Below are 16,761 nucleotides of genomic sequence, written 5' to 3'. Positions count from 1 at the left end.
CTGACCCCGCCGGGAATCGAACCCGGGAACCGATTGCCAGTCAGGTCCCGGCGTCACGACTTATCAGAACATCGGGCATGCCCTCAACTATTTGGTGTGTTCTGCACTCCTGAATGCAGCCAGCAGTGCAGTGCATCGCTGATAGTCGACTCCACACAAATCGAGGACGGGGTCTGGTAAAGTGTTTTGCAGCTCTGGCAAAGTAGGAACTCAGACAGTTAATTTGATGCCCCCCTGTCATAGCGGCCCCTTATGTCAGAGGGCCCACACAACAGACAAGCCCTGCCTTCCAGAGCTCAGATCAAAACATCGGTAGTGGTTGTAAACACCAACAGACGTTCCGCATAAACACGGAACTACTTCGTGAAAAGCCATGTGACAAGAGATCCACCAATTGGAACTAATGTTACTACGTGTAGCACTCTGCTGAATCGGCGTTATAAGGACGCCAGCAGAGTCAGATTGGCAGTATGTAGCTACAGCTAGGACAGCTCAGGCTAGTACCTACGCCGGGTCTAGCATAGTAGACGTTCGCTATAGCCTGCAGTAGAAAGTTGTGTCTTTGTAATTGTGTAGAGTAGTATTTTGGTTATTATTATCTTACACTATTATCTGGCTTGTGCCACCACAAGAATTGTTGTGCTTGCGTTTGAAAATTAGTGCACGCCAAGAACGCGTATTTTTCTTAAAATAAAGTGTGTTCAGATTTGATCTTTAGTTCTTTCCTGCCTACCAAAGGACACTACAATTATTGGCGACGGGGATAAAACTTTCATTTTCGGAAGAATTGACTTCCTTAGAGGAATTTCTTCAGTCCTTGATGGAAACTCTACGAGAGATTCAGGCAGCGCTCACAAGGTCAGACCACCGCCCACATTCCCCAGCGTTGCAAGAAGTAGCTTATAGAGTTGATTCCGACACGGGTAATATGAACACTTTGCGTGAGGCTCCACCGACGTTTCCAGCTTTCGATAGGTCTGTCGAACCATGGTCAACTTATTTCGAACCGTTGGAACAACATTTACTGGTACATGGAATCCACGACGAAAATCGAAGTTGAGCTTTTTTATTTAGCACCATCTGTCCACAGATGTATTGTTTAATTCAACAACTGAACCCTGGGCACTCCCCTCGAGATCTCTCCTTTACCCGTATAAGGGCTGCCTGTTTGAGTACTTTGACGCACAAATACACGTTTTCCGCCCGTTAGTCTTTCTTTTCTTGTCGAAAGTTCCCAGATCAGACATATTGGGAATGGATTAGGTAGCTCCAGGGTCTCTCCCGCGATTGCAAATTCCAGTGCGCCAACTTTGAATGCAAGCAGTCTTATGCCTCTTCGTTGATTCGTGATATGGTGGTGTTTCACGCACCAGACGAGGGTCTTTGGGCACATATTATGAAGTTACAGGACCTGTTCCTCAACACCTGTCTGCCGATCATTCGTGCGTTTGAACTGTCTCTCTGGCTACAACCGCCGCGTCTTATTCGGATTATTTTTGCGGCTAGCCAGTTGCTTAGCGCTGAGCAGGAGTTTCGTCAGTCTGTTGGTACATCCGGTGACAGAAAGTCTTTCGCCTGTTTTCCATCATGTCCGGACTGTTTCCGAGCTCACCAGCGGTCGGAATGCCCCCACCAGTGAGCAAGGTGCACGGTTTGCAGCCGAACAGGCCCCATCGCCGTTGTGTGTCAGGCTTCGCAGAAACTTCGCGTCGATACCACGGTTCCCGCGGACCCACAGGCTCGTCACGAATCATCAGCGCTGGACCTGGAAGCCTTGCATTCCATTGACGGACAAGTATTCCCCATCATTCCCCAGCCGGGAGCTCGTTTCCTCCTTACCTTGGAGACAGCGCATATTCCTGTGGTCTTCCAGATTCACATGGCATCTTTTGTTTCTGTTGTGGGTGGTGCCCCATACCAATGCTTGGGCTCGCCAGCTTAATCTCCGTACACTTGCGCCTTGCGTAGTTTCAGGAATCACTATATATCAGCCGACGTCGTTTTTTCGACACAAACCTCCTACAATGGTCGTTCCTTCACCGCTCAGTTTTTGGTGGTCGGCTCCTCCGCCGCTACTATCCTTCTGGGTGTGGAAAATTTTGCTTGTCTGCGTTTGTCAGTGAAGCATGAGGTACAGGCGGTTGGAATACCCTCCTTGGATACCCTCCTTGCCCATTGCTCAGCAAATACGAAACGTTGTTTTCATCCTCCACACCAGGGGTTAAGGGTTTCACTGCACGTGTTCAACTTCTTCCCTCTGCTGTGCCTCGTTTTAAGGTCTATCTGGTTCCATTTCCTCTCCGAGACAGGCTCCAGGTGAATCTTCGCTGCTTACACGACGATGGCACTCTTTCTCCCGTCAAGCACAGCCGCTGGGCGACGCCTATCGTGTTAATCGAGAAGCTGAATGGTGCTTTACGCATTTGTGGCGATTTTAAGGTCACGGTAAATTCTCAGTTAGTCATCGATTCATATCCAGTCAGATCGGTGGATGACATACTCGCATGTCTTGTGGGCTCCACCGTTTACGTCAAAACTCATTTGCGCGATGCAAGAATCACAGCAGACTCTAGCCATCAATATCAGTGTGGCCATTTCTGGTACAACCGCCTCCCGTTTGGCACTGCCAGTGTCCCCGCCATTTTCCAGCGTTATTTGGAACACCTCAAAAGTCAGGTGCCCGGTGCAGCAAATTATCTGGACGATGTCATTGTCGGTGGCTCGTCCGCATTGGACCTCGTGGATAACCTGGGTAGGCTGTTCCAGACTTTTTCCTAGGCTAACCCGCATTGCCATAAAGAGAAGTGTGACTTTTTTGTGTGCGAGGTCAGTTATCTCGGGTTCACGATTGATGCCTGTGGCCTACATGCCTCTAAGGAGTATGTCGAGATGATTCAAAACGTGCCACTTCCCACCAACGTGAAGCAACTGCAATGTGTCCTAGGTCAAATTAACTATTATCGGCGTTTTATACCCATCACCGCCCAGATATCGGCACCCCTGTCCGGATTGTTGCACAAGGGTGTGCGTTGGATTTGGGATGCAGCATGAGAGCAGGCTTTCAGAAGTGTCAAGTCAGCTCTCTCCCACCCTCCATGTCTGGCCATTTACGACCCTTCCCTGCCCCTCATCGTCGCTACCGATGGCCTGGGTGCTGTCCCCTTTCAAGTACTCAATGACATTGAGAGGCCGGTAGCTTTCACATCCAAAACATTGACCAACACTCAAACCAAACATAGTTAAATTGAAAAGGAAGCTTTGGAGCTGGTCTTCACACTGACGAAATTCTACTATTTCGTGTATGGTCATCATTTCACTCTGCAGACCGATCACAAACCTTTGGTTTCTTTGTTTCACCCTAGTGCCACAGTGCCCACCCGGACAGCACATGCCTTCAGCGTTGGGCGCTCTTCCTGGCGATGTTCGACTTTGATGTTGTCTTTCGCACCTCTGAGTGGCATCTGTGATGGGGAAGTCCAGCATTTTTGGGATCATTGGCACAGTCTTTTTCCGCAGTAGCGTCATACTTTTGAATAGTGACTCAGACGTTCCCAGGGTGGTCGTACTGCATGCACTGGGCCGCCGTGTCCTCGACCTCCTCCACCCTGGTCAGTGGGGAATCGTCCTCACCAAACAGCTGGCCTGCCGCCACCTTTATTGGCCCAGATTGGATAAAGACATTGCCTCCCTCGTGTCGGTCTGCACTATGTGCCATACCTATTAGGCAGCATCCACACCCCAGTATTTTTCGTGGCCTGATCAGCTGCTCCGTGGGAATGTCTCAACTTGGATTTTGCAAGCCCGTTTCATTGTTCCCAGTGTCTCATCCTGATTGACTACAGGTTGGGATACCCTTTCATATCCTGCATGATGAACACCACTTCCGCTAAGACTATCAAAATTATCTGGTGCGTCTCTACTGTCAAGGGACTCCGAAAAACGATCGTTATGGGTAATGGTCCACACTTTACTTCGACCGAGTTTTAGCAATTCTGTGCTGCCAATGGGATTTCCCTCGTCTACACGTCCCCATTTCACCCTGTGCCAAACAGCCATGCAAAATGCTTTGTGTAGGCGTTGAAGAACCAGCTTGATAAGCTGCTGAGCCATCACCCACTGGAGGAGGGCATGCTTCTGTTTTTGGCTACATACCATGCTGCCCCCCATGTCATTAAAAGTCCAGCAGACATACTTCACGGTCCACCATTCCACTCTCCCTTATCTGCCCTTGTTCCTGAGACTTCTCAGCCTCTCGCTCGCACTTCGGCGCATTCTTTTCACGTCAGGTAGGAGATCTGGAAGTGGATCTTATCCACAGGCGCTCTGGGAGCCTGCTGTCATCACCAAGCTCTGTGGATGGTGTTTCTACAATGGGCTAACGGTTCTGCTGCCCGCTGGCACCTCAACCAGCTCTGCCCCCGTCTGGTGGACCATGACGCCCCAGGGAGCTGCCATTGCCTGTCGCCGGCCATTCTGTGATGAAACATCCGCTTCTGCCTCCGCCTCTGGCTCAGCTGCTGCCTCAGCTGCCAGCTGCCACTGCTGCATTGCCGCCTCTTGCCCCTGATGGCCACAAACCTATGGATGTCGATCTGGATGCCCCTACTCCTCTGGACGTTTGTGGTGCTGTGCATTCTTTTTCCAGGGGTAGAAATGTCATAGTGACCCCTTATCAGTTAGATGGCCCACACAACAGATAAGCAAGGTGGACGGCTGACCTCCCTTCCAGAGCTCAGACCAAAACATCGACAGTGGATGTAAACACCAACAATCTTTCCGCATAAACACGGAGCTACTTTGTGAAAAGCCATGTGACAGAGAGCCACCAATTGGAACTAATGTGACTACATGTAGCTCTCCGCCGAATCGGCGTTGTAAGCACGCCAGCAGTCAGACCGGCTAGGACAGCTCAAGCCAATACTTATGACAGCTCCAGCATAATTGACATTCGCCGTAGCTTGCAGTAGAAAGTTGTATCTGTGTAACTGTGTAGAGTAGTATTTTGGTTGGTATTTTCTTTCCGTTATTCAATTGTTTAAATGTATGTGCATTCCTAAGGGACGAAACTGCTGAGGTCATCGGTCCCTAGATTTATACGCTACTTAAACTAAGAACAACACACACACCCATGCCTGAGGGAGGACCCAAACCTCCTGCGGGCGCCTCAAACCACGCAGCCACTCTGTGTGGCTCTTTTCGTTATCTTAAACTCTTATCTGGCTTGTACTATCTCAAGAATTGTTGTGATTCTTGTTGTTCTTACGTTTGGAAATGAGTGCATGCCAAGAAGGCATATTTTTGGTAAATTAATGTGTGTGTTCAAATTTGATTTAGTTCTTATCTGCCGACCGCAAGACACTACACCCCTCAGTACCGCTTCTGCACGCATAGTGTACACAGCAGATCTAAATTGCATGTGGGATTTTGTAGCTGAACATTGTTACTTAGTCACTGTACCACGTGCTAAGGAATTGGCAATATGTTAGGATAGTCAGCCCACTCACAGTGGGGGAAAGGGACCTACAAACATTTGACATCCGCCCATTTCAACTTTGCCACCTAATTATTCATGGAAACTAGTTGCACTTGTTATGCACTTCACTGGTCATGCATTATCATAGTATCTGAGAATTCGATTCATTTGTGCATTAAATCAATAAATCCCATTGTTATACTAAATTTCACTTTCATTTCAGTAATTTATAGAACATGTTTTCCCGTACTTAACCACATTGTTGGGAGAGATTATTCAATATACTGTAAATTATGCAAAGTGGGTCAACCCATGAATTGTCATGAGAGGCAGTGCCAAATAGTTTCTTATGCATTCTGCCATCCTTGCGAGTGATGCGGAGAGTGACAATTCCTGGGGGTGTGTGTATTTTCACAGCATTGAGATACGGGTTTTATTCAAGTCAGGCGGCTAGCTTTACCTCGCCACCAGGCAAATTTTCAAGCGCTTCCGTTTCTTTATCCCAGTTAACTACAAAGTTTTATCCTTATACACTGAGCGCATGATTCACGACTTGACTACCAGTACTTACCATACAAAAGGCGCTTGTTAACTCGTTGAACTTGGTGATCGCGTTGTAGCCCGTTGCCTCGGGCTGGATGAAGCGCAGCCACGGCATGGCGCTGAGTTTGCCTCCAGTCATGTCGAAGGCGCGCGAACGTACGTCCTGCAGGTCCAACAGCGTCTGCAGCAGCTGGTCGCCGCGCGGGAAGCGGTAGCCTGCTCAGAAACCACGGCCAGACCTCAGTGTACGGTGTACTCACCACCGATAACAAACAATACTGTTGGCGAAGAGTTCTCAGGCTTCCAGCCGGGTGGCGGTGTCTTCAAACTGCGACGTTTCGACGAGTGACATACTCGTCATCTTCTGGCGAAGTGCCGAAACTATGCGGATGCCGATCCCTTTATACCTGCGGCGTGCCCCCACCACCTGGCCGCGGGAGGCTGGGTCCAGAGGAGCCGGCGGGCGGGGTGGAGGGGGAAGCGGGTGCGCCGTTCGTATCCCCGTCAGAGCATTCCGGTCGCGTCTCGTGAGCTGGACGGTTCTTGGTGCGTTCCCGGCATATTGCGGTTAACGCTGGATTCCAGGCCGCGCTCAGTTGATAACCTTCGTCCCTGTTCACAAGATTCTCGTCGACCCGTATTTCTATTGATTCTTTAATGACGCTGTCCCAATGGCTCCTGGCTCGGCACAGCACCCTGGTGTTCTCGATAGGGTTGAACTTTGCACCTGTACCAAGGACCACACCGAAACGAGACATCATCAGCAGCATAGAGGAAGCAGTCTGGGGCCTACCCAAGGAGGAAGTTGAGCAGGTCCGAAGGGAGACCTGCAGGATCATCGACAAGACACGACTCCCGAAAGCCAACATTACTGCGCCGGAGCGAGAGGCTATCCGCGCACTGAGGGATGATGCTGACATCATGGTTCTCCCAGCAGACAAGGGAAATGCGACGGTGCTGATTCTACCAACAGAAAATCGGCTCTCTGGTGCAAGACCCAGCACACAGGAAACTCAACAAGGACCCTACATCGACAATGACCAGGAAAACCGTGGCGCTACTGAAGGACTCAGATCTACCAGAGGCAGTGCAGAAACGGCTGTATCACAGAGCGCCAACGACACCGCGCCTGTATGGATTGCCCAAGATTCTGGACACCATCAACTCGCACAGTTATGAACTGACCAAATACCTGGCGACACTATTAAAACCACTGGTGGGACACAGCAGTCATCACGTGAAAAACTCCGCAGATTTCGTAAGAATACTGAAGGACATCCGAATTCAGAGAGATGACCTACTCGTGAGCTTCGACGTCAACTCCTTGTTCACGAAAGTACCTCTACAAGACGCCTTGGCACTCCTTAACCAGCACTTCGAGCCTGAAACAGTGAAGCTCTTTGAATATGCACTTACGACCACCTACTTCAAGTGCTATGGAAAACATTATGAACAAGTGGATGAAGTGACCATGGGATCTCCCCTTGCTCCAGGGATCGCGAATCTTTATATGGAACGCTTTGAGGAGGTGGCACTACAAACTGCTCACCGTAAACCCAGGCACTTCTTCCGCTATGTGTACGACACTTTCGTGATTTGGCAGCATGGCAGGCAGGCACTGGAGGAGTTTATGGACCACCTAAACGGCATACATGAGAATATCACCTTCACGATGGAAGTAGAAGAGAATGGCTGTATTCCATTCCTGGACATACTGATCAGGAAGAAAGCGGATGGCACGCTGGGCCATTCAGTATGTAGAAAGAAGACGCACACAGACCTGTACCTCCATGCAACCAGCTGCCACCATCCGGCGCAACGCCAGTCAGTACTGACCACTTTGGTACATAGGGCGCGCGTCATTTGTGACAAAGAAAGCCTCTCAGACGAATTACACCACCTAAGAGAGGTATTTCGGAAAAACGGGTACAGTGAAACACAGATTGGTAGGGCCTTCAAGAGGAGACAGGCTGACAATTTTCAGGAAGAGGAAGAAGAGGAAGTTAACAAGAGACTCGCCTTTCTTCCATATTTGGGGCCCATATCAGCCAAAATCGGGGGGGGGGGGGGGCTACTGAGAAAATCAATCATAAATACCGTCTTCCGACCACCGCCAAAGATGAAAGAGCTGCTGGGCTCAGCTAAAGACCCACTCGAACTCAACACACCTGGTATATACAGCATTGCCTGCGAATGTGGTGTACGGTACATTGGACAAACGCAGAGCTGCATCTCGAAAAGGTGCGAGGAACACACCAGGCATGTCCAACTTGGACAGATAAATCTGCTATAGCTGAACATAGCATCAAAGAAAACCACACCTTTGATTTCGAGAATACCAGAGTGCTGTGCCGAGCCGGGAGCTATTGGGACAGCGTCATTAAAGAATCAATAGAAATACGGGTCCACGAGAATCTTGTGAACAGGGACGAAGGATATCAACTGAGCGCGGCCTGGAATCCAGCATTAGCCGCAATACGCCAGGAATGCACCAACAACCGTCCAGCTCACGAGACGCGACCGGAATGCTCTCACGGAGACACGAACGGCGCACCCGCTTCCCCCTCCACCCCGCTCGCCGGCTCCTCTGGACCCAGCCTCCCGTGGCCAGGTGGTGGGGGCACGCCGCAGGTATAAAGGGACCGGCATCAGCAAAGTCTCGGCACTTCGCCAGAGGATGACGAGTATGTCACTCGTCGAAACGTCGCAGTTTCGGCCAGAGTGGCCGAGCGGTTCTAGGCGCTACAGTCCGGAACCGCGCGACCGCCACGGTCGCAGGTTCGAATCCTGCCTCGGGCATGGATGTGTGTGATGTCCTTAGGTTAGTTAGGTTTAATTAGTTGTAAGTTCTAGGGGACTTATGACCTCAGCAGTTGAGTCCCATAGTGCTCAGAGCCATTTGAACCATTTTTTTTCGTCGCAGTTTGAAGACACCGCCACCCGGCTGGAAGCCCGAGAACTCTTCGCCAGCTGTATACGCCGGGAAAGCATACATTCACATTTAAAACAATACTGTGTTCACGTTTTGTTTGCAGAGCTGAACAGAGCATGTGCTCCTGTATTGCTAGTTCTCTCATAGCTTAATATGTCATTTTCTAGTCGTACTTGTAATTTATTACTAGTGTTCACTAATTATGGGTGTAAAATGCAAAATTAGAAATGCTTTTGGCCGTCTATGATTTGAATATAATGCACGTGTTTCGGCGTTTCACTACGCCATCTTCAGGCCCCATGACCAATGTTATAGAAATAGTATCGTAAACCAAATATCGGACTAATAACAGTGTTTAAACTAATTTGATTCTTGTTTGCCATTAAGGCGTATAATAAGATTTTTATTAAACACAGCCCAGGGAGTCGAGTTCTTCTAAAGATTAACATTGGATATTCGAAACATGGTAAAACTCTGCATAAGTTGCAAAGATTTTAATAATTTTCATTCTGTGTGTCCGCATCGGGGCACATAAGCGAGTACATCATTACGTAGCAAGCTGAAAACAAATCACCTCTGTTTTATTATTTCAGAAATATTTCGTGAGTAATTACTTCAATGGAGTTTTTTTGTACCTACATAGTTTAACGAACTCTGGTCTATGAATATGTATCAGATCATGGTCTAGATTTGTGATAGCAGATGTAAAAATAGTTTCACGCCCTACATCAGATTACAAATAATTTACAAACGTCAGTCGAAATCATCATTACTGTCGTGTCACCGCCAGACACCACACTTGCTAGGTGGTGGCCTTTGAATCGGCCGCGGTCCGGCAGTACGCGTCGGACCCCCGTGTCGCCACTATCAGTGATTGCAGACCGAGCGCCGCCGCACGGCAGGTCTAGAGAGACTTCCTAGCACTCGCCCCAGTTGTACAGCAGACTTTGCTAGCGGTGGCTCAGTGCCTACATACGTTCTCATTTGCCGAGACGATAGTTTAGCATAGCCATCAGCTACGTCATTTGCTACGACCTAACAAGGCGCCATTATCAGTTACTATTGATATTGTGAATCATGTACCGTCAGAACCGACGTTCATCATTAATGGATTAAAGTTAAGTATTCTACCAGCTACGTTCGTTTTTCTAAATTCTAATTTCCTTGTCCTGTTCCAGACCTCACGCCACCCTGCGTGAGCTAAAACGCGTGCATTTCGGCCTCCTTTAGTAAAACGGTGTTGGCTCTCTTGCCAACCACAACGTTAGCGACGAGGCAAAACCGCGTTCTTATCGATATTGCCCTGATTTACTTGTGAAATGGCTTCGCCACAATCTCCAGATGTACTGTCCGAATTTTATCGCTTACAGAATCAGCAGATGCAGGCCTTACTGGATGCCCTTGCACAGCTCGTCCAGGGTCAACGTTTGATGCAAAACGATGCGGCAGCAGCCGCTCCAACGCTAACGCAGCCACAACACACAGTTGCACCAACTTTTCGACCTTCTGATGCTGCACTGGAAAGCTGGACGGAGTGGTCACGCCAATTTGTATTCCATCTTGCCGCCTACAGAATTCAAGGTAACGAGCGGCACACTTTTTTGTTATCATCTGTGTGATAGTCAAATTATTTCCCCGACACGACGTAGCAACTATGTCCTACGAAGAGATTTTGTCTGCATTAGATGCATATTTCAATGAATCAGTCAATGCAGTTGCGAAAAGGTATACCTTCTTTCGTACAAAACATACGGCAGGTCAGACTAATTGGGAGTGGGTTGCAACTTTGCAAGGCCTTACTAGGGATTGTGCTTTGAGTGTCAATGTGGACTCCCTTATTCAGATACTATGCTCCATGATGCAATTGCACAGAACGTTTCTGATGTTCGTATAAGGGAACAGATTTTGAAACTAGTCAATGCCTCCCTTCAACAAGTGATGGACATATTGGATCGGCAGGAAACACTTGACTTTGCTCAGGAATCATTTGAAACTTCGCCACCCGTGTGTCAGGTTAACCAGCCCGCCGGGTGAGCTGCACGGAGCAGTAAACAGCCCTCACGCCCAGCCACGCCGCTGCCGCCAGGCTCTCAGCCACATGTGCCACGCTGGCAAGCAAATGCAGTGCTAAAATCATGCCCGCAGTGCGCTACTAGACATTCGCGTGAGAATTGCCCGTCACGCCAAGCTATTTGCTTTTTCTGTAATAAAAAAGGACATGTTCAGAGTGTTTGCCAGAAAAAGCTCAGATCGGAAACTCACAACCATTCCAGGCCCTTTGTTTCACGCCGGATTCGAACCAAGGATACTCAGGCTCGTGAAACTTCGCCCATGGAAATTCATGTAGTTCATTCCAGTCCGCTCAGTGTCACTCTCTCTAACAGTGACTGTGTTCGTCCCACAAATAGTGTGCGTCGACATCGCCAGAACTCCCGTCAAGTCGCAAGTGATTTTGTACCAGAGTCAGTTCACGTTGCACGAGACAGTCGCTCTTGTCGTCAGCAGGACAATAAACTTTTTTTGGACTTGGACATTAACGGCAAAGTGATACCATTCCAGCTTGATACCGGGGCTGCAGTTTCACTGATCAATCAAGACATGCACAAACAGCTGGGCACACCTCCGTTGCGTGCCGCAAATGTTAAGTTAACTAGTTATTCAGGTCAAGATATCCCTGTGTTAGGACAGTGCAGCCTTCTTGCAACATAAAAAGGACAAACAAAACTTGTCACTTTACATCCTTCGTTCTTCTTCTGCAGTGAACTTGTTTTGTTTCGATTTATTGCAGTTGTTTACATTGTCTACAGTAAATCAGGTCCTATCAGTGAACCAGACTGTGCCTTCAGACAGTGTTTCTCGCCTATGTGAAGAATTTGCAGACATTTTTGCACCGGGCCTCGGTTGCGCTAAGAACTATAAAGTACATTTGGAACTGAAAGTAAATTCGCAACCGAAATTTTTCAGAGTGCGCAATGTTCCTCCCCCCCCCCCCCCCCCCGCATTGCATGATGAGGTCACAAAAACATTACATGATTTGGAATCACAAGGTGTAATTGAACGTGTGCAGGCTTCTCTCTGGGCATCACCCTTAGTAATTTTGCCAAAACCTTCCGGAAAATTGAGACTTTGTGTGGACTTCAAGGCAACAGTGAATCCACAACTAGTGACTGCAACTTTTCCTTTACCCCGCCCGGAAGATCTTTTTGACAAACTGTGCCCGGGGAAATATTTTTCGAAGTTGGACCTAGCAGATGCATACTTGCAAATACCAGTGGACGAAGAATCCCAGCGCGTTTTGGTGGTTAACACACATCTTGGTTTGTATCGATTCAAACGACTGCCATTCGGGTGGGCATCTGCCCCTGCATTGTTTCAGCAATACCTACAAACTGTTTGTGCGTCGGTCCCTACTGCAGGAAACTATCTGGACGATATTGTGATCTCCGGAAAGACGGAAGAAGAACATTTAGCCAATCTCAGAACATTATTTCAGGTCTTGCGATAAAATGGCCTTCGCCTGCGGAAGGACAAATGTGTGATTTTTGCTCATGATTTGCCATACCTGGGCCATGTACTCAATGCCCAAGGCATACACATCCCAGTCCCATGCACCTTCATGCCATACAAGACTTGCCTTCGCCGCAGAATTTGAAGCAGCTGCAGAGTGTGCTGGGAAAAATTAATTACTATAACAGATATGTGCCACATGCCTCTTCCATTTCAGCTCCGCTTCATCGCTTACGCCGTAAAGGTGTTCCGTTCGTCTGGACGACGGAATGCGAACGCGCCTTTCGCCAGTTGAAATCGGCGTTGCTTTCCAATACTTGCCTTACGCCATTCGACCCCCAGAAGCCCCTTTTGTTGATGGTGGATGCATCGGATTTCGGGATCGGTGCTGTGCTTGCGCACAAAGATGGATCGCACGATCGCCCTATTGCCTTTGAGTCCAAATTGCTCTCGTCTGCGCAAAGAAATTATTCACAGATCGAGAAAGAAGCATTGGCTCTGGTATTTGGTGTTACAAAGTTTCATGATTTCTTGTATGGTCGTCACTTTACCATAATCACAGACCACAAACCTTTGACATCGCTTTTTCATCCGACCAAGCCTGTACCTCCACGTACAGCGCAGAAATTCATTCGCTGGTCTATACTCCTCTCAAAGTACCGCTAAGATATCTTGTATCGGTCCACTGCTAAGCACGGAAACGCCCATGCATTGTCCCGCTTGCCTGTTGCTGAGGATAGGGCATTCGATTCCTCCGAACTTGCTTGCATGTTCATTGATGCGGAAACAGATGACGTGGTCGAATCGTTTCCGATTGATTTTCGTCGTGTAGCTACCGTTCTGCGTTTTGTTGCTACGCAATGGCCCTTGTCAAAGTCACGGATCGGGGACCCGTTGGTTCGCCGATTTTTTGCTCACAAGGAGAGACTTTTTGTACGACGTGGTGTTTTGCTGTTGAGTTCTGATAATGATCAGTCCAGGGTCGTGGTCCCACGTTCGTTACAGTCCTCTGTCTTACAGCTTCTCCACCAAGGACATTGGGGTGTAGTGAGAACTAAACAACTTGATTGTCAGCACTGTACTTGGTTCGGAATCGATGCCACGATTACGAATATGTGCTCTTCTTGCATGATGTGTGCCAAACAACAATCCGCACCACCGCGGAAATTCTTTGCATGGCCAAAAGCCACTTCCCCTTGGCAACGCTTACACATCGATTTTGCTTGTCCATTCTGGAATGCTCGATGGTTGGTTATGATAGATTCATTCAGTATATTTCCTTTTGTTGTCCGGATGTCTTCTACGACGTCATCTGCCACCATCCAAGCGTTATCTGCTATCTTTTGCATTGAAGGTCTTCCACAGACTATTGCTTCCGACAATGGCCCACAATTCATGTCTGCAGAATTTCAGTCATTCTGCAAGGCCAATGGTATTCAACATCTGACGTCCTCGCCGTTTTCGCCACAGTCAAACGGTGCCGCTTAACGATTGGTCAGGACTTTCAAGTCACAGATGTTGAAGTTGAAAGAGTCGCATTCTCGGGAGGACGCGCTATTGCTCTTTTTGTCCTCGTATCGCTCTCAGCCCCGAGATGGTCGCTCGCTGGCTGAGTTTCTCCACGGTCGCCCTCATCGAACCTTGATGTCTTTGCTACATCCGCCGCATCAGGTTCCTGTGCAGCGCCAGACACCTGCTTTTGCCCCAGGCGACGTTGTCTACTACCGCCACTACCGAGGTTCACGGCGCATTCTTCGCTGCCTCGGACGCGCTATGTAGCTGGTTTTGGGGCCTCTGGTGAGGTGCGCCGGCATCTCAACCAGCTGCGCCTCTGTCGTCGCACAAGATCTGCCGCTCCCCGTCTGCTTTCAGCGACGGTGCCGTCCAGTCAGCGCCCTGGGGACCGATCTACTGGCTCGCCTCAGCCCCAGGTGTTACCGACGCTGCCTCCCATTTTGCCCCATGGCGACGCGCCGCCGCCGCCGCCTCTTCTCCCGCCGGCGACGCCCGCAGTGGACGCTTTGCTGCAGCCGCCGGGCGCCTCCGTGGGTCACGTGCCGCCGATCGCTTCCTGGGACCAGTTGTCCTCCGACATGGAACTCTTGCCCGCTCCGGACCACGTGTCTTCGCCCGTCGGGTGCCCTGGCCCGATGGAGGTCGACCCTTCGGCCCCTCCTGTCTCTCTACGGGCGCATACACCGCATGTTGGCGCGCCCCTGGAGCAGGTTTTCAGGCCTTTCCTAGCTCCCCGTGGTCCGAATGGCAGGGTTCGGGTGGCACAGCCTCGCCTGTTGTTAGGCTCCCCACCTCGTCGCATACGTCAACATGGGGTCCTCCCCACGCCGGGCGGAAGCCTTATACCACAACCGTAGGCCGATTTGCGGGAGAGTAATGTGGTGACACCGCCAGACACCACACTTGCTAGGTGGTGGCCTTTGAATCGGCCGCGGTCCGGCAGTACGCGTCGGACCCGCGTGTCGCCACTATCAGTGATTGCAGACCGAGCGCCGCCACACGGCAGGTCTAGAGAGACTTCCTAGCACTGTCCCCAGTTGTACAGCCGACTTTGCTAGCGATGGTTCACTGCCTACTTACGTTCTCATTTGCCGAGATGATAGTTTAGCAGAGCCTTCAGCTACGTCATTTGCTACGACCTAGCAAGGCGCCATTATCAGTTACTATTGATGTTGTGAATCATGTACCGTCAAAACCGACGTTCATCATTAATGGATTAAAGTTAAGTATTCTACCAGCTACGTCTGTTTTTCTAAATTCTAATTTCCTTGTTCTGTTCCAGACCTCACGCCACCCTGCGTGAGCTAAAACGCGTGCATTTCGGCCTCCTTTAGTAAAATGGTGTTGGCTCTCTTGCCAACCACAACAATTATTTAATCTTTATTATGAATAACTTACAGTGAATTGATTAAAGATTTCTGTATGCATTCAACAGATTTGAGCCCACTACAACCAAAGAATAAAAGTAATTTATCTTGTAGTCGGTGAATGACACAGTCAACCACAAGTATTTTTTGAATGTTTTATTTTACTGACATAACCTGTTTTATAGTACCATGCTCGCCTTCAGATGGCTAATATTTCTCGTTAAATAGATGTTTTATTCAACATGTTGTCTGCTCCACAATACGTTTCAGCCGATGGCTGTTCGTTTCGTTGTGGTCCATGTGGTTTTCTAGCTCGATGTATACGTTCTTGAATTCCACTACAGCACACATATTGTAAATAAGATACTGTGGCAACACTTCGTAATATTCTTAAAATGCCTGTTGAGTATCGAATTAGAAAACGACGTGAACCACAACAAAACGAACCGCCATCTACTGGAACGTATTGTGGAGCATACGACATGCTGTTGAACAATGCATCTATTTAACAAAAAATGTTAGCCATTGGAAGATGGACATGATGGCCGAAACCGGTTATGACAGTAAAATAAAACATTCAAAAAGTATTTGTGACTGGTTGCGCCATTTACCGTCTATCGTTAACAGTCATGGAGTTCATAAGATCCAAAATGGATAAAATATCATAATTTATCATTACTTAAACGCACATTGAGGGCGTCACACCAGGATATCATTTACTTAACGTGGGCCCCATTTCAACTGACAAGACGCTGGATTCCTCCGCCCCGTTGGTCAGGGGCATAACTGATCACATAAATAAATTATATTCAAATTATAGACAGCGGAAGGTGTTTTTAATTTTACGTTATATGTTGAACAGCAGCTGTTCCTCAATCACCTTTTACAAAAATTGACTTACAGAGACCCAATTCTGGATGTGGTTCTTTGACTCAGAGGATAAATGTCAGATTGCAATTGAAAATTAGCTGGTCTGGGTTTCAATCCATTGCTGTCCATAGCATTTTCTACTCACTTTTCTTTTGTTTATTTCACCTTTGACAATGATGTGTGTGTGTGTGTGTGTGTGTGTGTGTGTGTGTGTGTGTGTGTGTGTGCGTGCGTGAGAGAGAGAGAGAGAGAGAGAGAGAGAGAGAAATGCCAAGCTACACTGTGTTTTAGAGTGTACCTTAACTATAGGTCCCTCTCACTCTACAACGAGCTGCGTGTAAGGTGACCATATCTTTGGAAACCTTTCATCTCACCTCACATTTCAGTCATGGGTACCCCAAAAATGATCGGGACTAGAATGATTTGTTTGGAACGCTGATACGGTGCTAAGTTTACAGCTCTGTGTTATGCTCCTTTGCGTTCCTTACAAGCGGAGAAAATGTATGTAGGAGACGAGAGTGAAGCAAGTCCAATCATTTAGGGAATGTGAACTA

The 16,761-nt window shown here is 48.6% G+C and overlaps 1 protein-coding gene across 1 annotated transcript in view; it reads right to left on the bottom strand.

Moving 5' to 3' along the window:
- The window catches only part of LOC126452442 (methyl farnesoate epoxidase-like), a 329,711-nt gene that overhangs the window by 182,138 nt on the left and 130,812 nt on the right, over positions 1-16,761 (bottom strand). The window contains exon 4 of the mRNA XM_050091072.1: positions 6,045-6,232. Coding sequence (XP_049947029.1) covers positions 6,045-6,232 — 188 coding nt within the window. The remainder of the gene's footprint in view (positions 1-6,044; positions 6,233-16,761) is intronic.

The sequence above is a fragment of the Schistocerca serialis genome, unplaced genomic scaffold, assembly GCF_023864345.2.
Source record: "Schistocerca serialis cubense isolate TAMUIC-IGC-003099 unplaced genomic scaffold, iqSchSeri2.2 HiC_scaffold_863, whole genome shotgun sequence".
NCBI classification, from domain to species: domain Eukaryota; kingdom Metazoa; phylum Arthropoda; class Insecta; order Orthoptera; family Acrididae; genus Schistocerca; species Schistocerca serialis.
The sequence above is the reverse complement of the archived record's forward strand: the minus strand, read 5'-3'. Positions and strand labels throughout refer to the sequence as shown.